Source organism: Copidosoma floridanum, unplaced genomic scaffold (genome assembly GCF_036245765.1).
Source record: "Copidosoma floridanum isolate Cflo_tuat_1 unplaced genomic scaffold, Cflo_Japanese_pri ptg000019l, whole genome shotgun sequence".
Lineage (NCBI taxonomy): Eukaryota > Metazoa > Arthropoda > Insecta > Hymenoptera > Encyrtidae > Copidosoma > Copidosoma floridanum.
The window spans coordinates 21072485-21079548 of NW_028321896.1; the positions used below are offsets into that span (position 1 = coordinate 21072485).

Sequence of the window (7064 nt, forward strand, 5' to 3'; positions counted from 1 at the left end):
TGTACATATAGTTTACGTATCCAATGCGAGAGGTTCATGTGCAGAGGAGCAACAATACGCGTGACACTGAGCAATGACAGTTTGTCGATATCTACGTTTGAGTGACGCATCGATTCCGTTTTCCAGCTGCTACTGGCGCTTCTGTTAATAATCCAGCACTTGTCTCTTTCCAGTTAATATCAAATGTCACGTTCTTATTTTATTACTATGCATGCAATGCACCTGGCTGTCATTCCTAAAATCTTTTCTTTTCAAAGTAACTGCATTCTTTTTGGCTTTTACATGAGCTCCGTAGCGAGCAATAGTCACGCCCCACGTCGCACGCGTAAAGGTGCACGTTTACTGATGCGTCTGTATATATTTACATACATATGTGTAAAAAATCAATGGTAATGGTAAGTAATAAAAAGAAATGACCTATGTATTTATGCAATTACGCAACTAGCAGTATAATCGTTACTTTATTATATCGAGTGTTACAAAAGCTTGATTATTTGGATCGGACTGTAGCAATATATTCACATAACTATCGTCGTGAAAAATAAAAATTCAACGTTCGCAATGTTTACATAATTTCTTGTTGTTTTCTTCTCAATCGCGCCCATACAAACTTAAATCATCATCATCGAAACCACCACCACTAACCATCACCTTTGGGGCCTAATTCACTAAGCATATCGGGGTGCGTTTCACACTCAAATTACTTTAAATCATCAGAAGGCTGATTTAATCAAATTTTGGATGCAACGTACCAATGGGCTCATTAAATCAGGCTTCCACCATCATCCATTAATATCAATACTAACATCATAATCATCAACACGAGCGCACATGATGCATAGACAAACCATTGTATTTTTCAACATACTTCTCAAAAATTGCACGACAAAATTTTTTTTTCTCAATATTTTCTCACAACATGCATCAATTTTTTCGTATGATATCGTTCACTTTTCTTTATTTATTTATTAAGTTTTTTTTTATTACTATTTTTGTCGCTCTCTCATCCCCTCGCTCTCCTTTCTTCTCTCATCTACTTGTTATTTCTCATGTTTACATTCATCCACGTTCTTTCTGCCTCTTTTACTATTTTTTAACTACGTACGTTTGCTAATTAACTAACTACTTGTTTAAATCTTTTGTCGCTACGTATTCTACATTATACACTTAATTACTTGAAAATAATATTGCAATTTCTAATTAAGCCTACACCAGTTTTCTTTTTTTTTTCTTTTTCTTTTTTTTTTTTTTTTTTTTTTTTTTTTTCGACAACGTAACATTCCTCGTGAGTATACATAACAGTCTTCATGGCACGAATGTCGTGTCTGACTACTGCTGACTTCATTTTATCATTATTTTAGTGTTTTTAACAGTAAGGTTTATAAAAGACAAAAACAAAAAATAAGCCTCAACTTGAAAAACACGACTTAAAAAAATGCATGGCACTCGAGAGAAATATTTTTTTCTCTTTCGCATTTACAGAAGATCACTGTTGTGTGTCGATTACGGATTGAAACTATAGAAAGTTGAGAGATAGAGAAAGATCAAAATAGAGTGACAGAGATAAAGAGTGAGAGAGTGAGAGACTAAAAGGTAAGGAAGGTACAGTTCAAGTTACATTTTTCTACAGACACAGTTAACAAAAACCCGAGATATAACTACATAGAACCACGACGATTTGCAGAGACTAGACACTCTTGTCGAGTATATTTTCTTTCTGCTTGGATACGATTCTGATTTGCGCGGAGCAAGTTGCTGCTGCTGACATTATCGAGGAGCTATTTAACTTGCCTCGGATTATATTTCCTTCGATTATTCATTATTATCATTATTGTTATCATTATTATTACTATTATTTCTTATTTCTCAGCTTCTGTGGCAAAGAATAACTTACGCAAACGCGCGCAGATTCGGTAAAATTTACACAACTTACGACGTAAAATGCGACCGACCATTAACAGATACGCGTCAGCAGGCTCTTATACTATTATTATTTTTAAAATTTGTTTAAAGTACTTGGACGTAGTTTTATCGAAAACACGCTCTTGTATAAAAATACAGGGTGTTTCATTATTATTTTCATTACGTGTTTCTTGACTTTTTCTTTCTTCCTCACAATCATTATTAATATAATTATTCTTTTGGATCAAAAGCCTGCAACCTCCGGTTTCACACATGCCAGAGTGACTTGATCTGACAAATTGCTTCCGCACTATCTATTACTCATGCCTCTTTCAAAATATTTACATTGCTCGCTTCACGATACAGGGAGTATACAATACATTATTAGTAAATGGTGCTATGATCTTATTTTATTTATCTTTTTTTCTTTTGTCGTAATTTACGTTACATTATAGTACTGGTAATAGTGTATAATAGTGATAAATGATAATTTCATTACTACCTATGCAAGGTAACAACACGACTTATTGTTACAGTAGTCTTAAATCGTCCACTTAAACTTGAGATCTCGAGCACTGACAGACAACGTCGCGTCGGTTTCGTTACATAGGTACACACAAGTGTATGTACCTATCGTGAATTACGTTTGAATTACAATTCTTCGTCTACAGGAAAGATAAACGAAACAAACATGGTAAAACTGGAAAAAATGCGCCGTGTTGAAAATGTAACAGCTGATTATATAAATGCATACGTATACATCTTGATATCGGCGCCAAAAGGCCTTTCAAAGGCTATATATTATCTATAACTTTAGCATTCCCGTGACTATTTTCTAATCTCTTGGACCAACGGGGAACTTTCAGTTAATACCTCCGCAAACGACGTCAGGATGATTGCGCCGACGGAACGACATAGATACGAACGCAATCCTGATTCAAAGAAACGAAAAAACGCGTAGAGTATTGCACGGTTATCGGAGGTTAAAGGGTTAAACGAAATTCGGAGAAGCAAAAATTGCACGATCGTTAAGGAAAGAGACAACGTAGTTGACTAAGGTAAAACTCGCCGTCGGCGGAATCCACTCCTGCGGTTGATTGATTTGATCGGCTTACAAACTGTACACGCGAAGCGGACAAAGGGAATCGTTTACACACATCATCACGATTATTGGTATATTAGGTATTCTCCGAGTGTCTTAAACATTCGGTGGGACTGGTAGCATTCTGTTGACTTTTGGCCGGGGGGGCCTCGGGGGCACTGTGGGAGCAACGCCCAGTGAGAGAGGGCGTGTTTTTCTCATTAACGTTGCTACTGTTTGATGCCGATTCTGCGGTCTGACAAAGGTCGCGCGAGTCTACCGGGAGCCAGCTGTATCGGGCGACTGCGACGCGGACGCGATGTTGTGACTGGTCTCGTACTCCATGACCTCCTGGTAGATCAGCTCCTTCCACTGGTCGACGGTGTGTTCTCTCTCGTCGACGCTGTGGTCGTAGGGTCCAGGGGCGGGCTGAAATACCAGTTTTTATTTTTAATACCCCACCGACCATTGGTTGAAGAAGAGTATATCTTTGACACCAAACGGAGCACGATATTCCGTTTGTGGTCGCGTCGTCTAATCGAGTTAACATATGTACTCACAGCGTTGACTTCGCCCTCGTCATACCAAACATTTATGTAATTATGAAGTAGAGCATCGTCGACGGAGATTCGCCGTTCCGGATCGATGACCAACATGCGGGACAACAGATCCCTGGCCTGGCTCGCTAGAAGTACAATAACAACAATTTTACAAGTGAACACGGCACTTTGGGGGATGTATGGGGGGAAATCAAGAAAAAACGATTACCAGATGGATGAACTTTTTTCCAACTAGGTAGATGTGTATAATATATCTACTTATTGTAAAAAAAATCGAGGCTTTGGCGTAGAGACAAAATGTTACCTTTTAACCGATTGTGTTCCGATGAGTCCGAGGGAAAGAGGACATCCGGGAATAGCCGCTCGAACGGGTAGCCGGGATAACGCGGTCGGTTTTCCACGTAATTCCTCACAGTCGGCTGCAATCTCTGCATGAATTCCGGCGCCGGAGTTCCCAGTTGTTCTGCAAAACCATGGTAAAATGATAGTGAATTTTATTTTGTTTGGATTTGACTATATACACGCAAGTATATTATAATATGGTTTACCAATGATTTTGTTCCACTGATCGATGTGGTCGGTGCCGGGAAAGAGAACACCGCCGCGTATCATTTCGCCCATGATGCAGCCAACCGACCAGATGTCGACGTTCTCCTTGTAACCCATGCCGAGAATGACTTCGGGCGCCCTGTAGTACCTCGTGACGACGTAGGGCGTCATCATGAAGGTCGTGCCGGCCGTTCTCGCCAGACCAAAGTCCAATATCTTCAAGGTGCAGTCGGACTTCACTACGATATTGCTAGGCTTCAAGTCCTGATGATCAAACACACGTACATGTATTTGAAATCGTCATAAAAACCAATTGAAAAACCGATTCATCAAAAGCTTGACTTATTCCACGTCACAAGTGCCACTTGATCGGAAAAATACGAAAATGGCTCTTCACGTCAAGCACAAAGTTTCACCTACTTTCAGTAAAAAAAAAAAAAAAAAAAAAAAAAAAAAAAAAAAAAAAAAAAAAAGAGTTTCCAGCCGTCTGTTACTCGTTTATATATCATCGCCGTGAATTATTTTACTAGGAAGAAACGTCTAGCAAAAGAAGAAAAAAAGTAAGTCGCGAGGCGGAATAATGCGGCATTTAGGGTCATCGGGGGTAGTTGCCCCCCAGGCAGTATGCTGCGGTTTTCTGTCTCCGGCAACAAACCGGCCTTTAGAAAAAAAAAGCGTCGTAGCGAGAAATGTATGCAAAAGGGTCGACACCGCACGCGGAAATGCTAATAAGCGTCTTGTCTCCGTACACTTACCCTGTGTATGATTCCGGCGGAATGCAAGTGCTTGATGCCGCAGAGCATCTGGTAAAGTAAGTAGGACATGCGCTCGTGGTCCAGGTCCATCTGAATCACTTGGCAGAGATTCGCGTCCATGAGCTCCATAACGAGATAAACGTCCTGAAACTCGTCCAAGGTCCTCTGCGGCGTGAACGCGTTCAAGAGCCCAATTATCTGCGACAGAGAAAACACGCGCGAGAACCGATGAAACTCTCAGTTTTTCGCCTGAATTCGTATTTTTTTTTTTTTACGAGGAGGAAGTCGCGGAATGTGGATTGTCGAGAGACGGAAGTGTGTGAGCCAAGTACAGAGGGATCCTTGTTGTTGTACACCATGGCTCTGCGTATATACGTGTGTATTAGTCTACTCTCCTCTTTTTGTATCAGTATATAATTGGAGGGAAAAGTTTCGGCCATTTGAATTTCAAATTTCGAGACTCTCCTTCTTCTTGTCCAATGGAAGTTTTTAATTGGATAAGAAAAAAAATGGGGCCATTAGGAAGTGGAACTTACATTTTTGTGGTTGACCAGTTTCATGAGTTTGAACTCTCGGTACGCCCTCTTGGCATGCGTGACGTTTTGAAAAGGCCTCGAGAGCTTCTTGATCGCCACGTTCTGTGCCGTCCCGGTATCAAATGCCGCGCTGCGTAACATACGACAAAATTACATTACTATTTTTCATATTTCAATAAAACATCACTTCCGTGGTTTTAATCTTAATTATACACCGCGAACAAATTTTAACATTTCATTAGCAAGCAGGGATGACTACACTACAGTTTTTTTTTTTTTTTTTTTTTTTTTTTTTTCATAAATTAGTATCTAGAGAATCTGTAACCATTTTCCTCCGGTATGACATTTTTGATTATGCAAGATCAGGCACTCAAAATTATTTTCTTTATTTCAAGTATCACTACTACTATCAGTTTTTTGACTGTAAGAAGCATGTGGCTTAGTAAATTAGAACTTTGACGCTCTCGAGATGAAGAAGGAATTATCCAATGAAGTAGCAGCTAACTTGGTTTAATAGAAATAAAATAGTTAAATAACAATGTAAGTTAAGCAGTACGATTTTTCGATCAATTTTCAGTCAGTGTATTGGAATGACACTGTGTGAAAGAAATTCTGCAGAAAGAAAAAAAAATGTATTTTTGGACAAAATTAAAAACTTGTTTTAAACGATAATTATTTTGGGCCAAGTAGAAGCGTTTTTCGTCTTCCGAGCGAAATAGCTGAGATTTACCGAGATCCCCAACGTTATTTCGCAACAAAATAAATCAGAGCTGTCGCGCTTGAAAACCCTTTTCCTTCTAGACTGTAAAGTTGCTCTCAAGGCACCAGCACACGCCACTGAAAAATTTTTAAGAAATGAAAAAAAAAAAAAAAAAAAAATACCCTCCCTGATATTTGCTTTTCTTACAGTCGAATTTCCCCTATAAGATTATCTTAACCCGAGCAAAGGCGCGCGTAGACTGATTTTTTAATAAATATTCCACACTTGCCATCCCTGCTTGTACACATAATTCGTACCAACTCGGTAACCTTTTGCAAGCGATAGGCATAAAAAAAAAAGCTTTTTATGCGATTGATATATTCTAAAAAGTAAAATTGATTGTGACAATTTGAAAGTTGGTAAAAAAAAAAAAAAAAATTCTTTGTACAATTTTCCAGATGAATGAGAGAAATGTGACGATGGTCGTCTCAATAAAATAATAAGCTCACAATCCGGGGGGGTACGGACAAAGATATATAATTAGACGAGTGCATAATATATTATGTAGATATATAAAAAATGATGGGGTCTTACCAGACGATGCCCTGGGCCCCGGAGCCGATGGGCTTGAGGTTCTGGTAGCGCTTGAGGATGGTGAATTTGGTGTCCCCGACCTCGACCGTGTAAAACATGGCGGACAGCCGGGTCGTGGTGGTCATGTCGGGCCCGAGGTAAGGCATGCGCCTCGTTGCATTAGCCGTGGCCCTCGGCCCCTGGCTGCAGCTCGCGACCCCGGCGCTCGTGTTTCCAGCAGCAACAACAACTGGGCCCGGGCCCCCCGCACCAGCAGCCGCCACCGCGCTGCTCGTCGTCGCGGCGCACGCAGCCAGCTCTCCCCCGTCGTTGTCGTCGTCGTCCTCGTCTTCGTACTCCTCCCCCTCCTCCTCCTCCTCGTCTACCTCGATCGCCTCAACTCGCTGG

General features: G+C 40.3%; 1 protein-coding gene across 2 annotated transcripts; it reads right to left on the reverse strand.

Annotated features, from left to right (window-relative positions):
- Nucleotides 1–442: 442 nt before the first annotated feature.
- bsk (mitogen-activated protein kinase dJNK) lies at nucleotides 443–7053 on the reverse strand. 2 transcript variants are annotated; one of them, XM_023390779.2, is made up of 7 exons: nucleotides 6678–7053; nucleotides 5384–5513; nucleotides 4848–5045; nucleotides 4092–4356; nucleotides 3848–4006; nucleotides 3534–3668; nucleotides 443–3423 (listed from the first exon to the last, which is right to left on the reverse strand). In XM_023390779.2, exons 1-7 carry the CDS (start codon nucleotides 6821–6823, stop codon nucleotides 3260–3262), a joined length of 1197 nt encoding a protein of 398 aa, XP_023246547.1. In that variant the 5' UTR covers nucleotides 6824–7053; the 3' UTR covers nucleotides 443–3259. The 2 variants fall into 2 exon arrangements, with proteins under 2 accessions (XP_023246547.1, XP_089448815.1); XM_089592689.1 differs by having other exon boundaries at nucleotides 443–3412; nucleotides 3544–3668; nucleotides 6678–7051.
- Nucleotides 7054–7064: the final 11 nt, after the last annotated feature.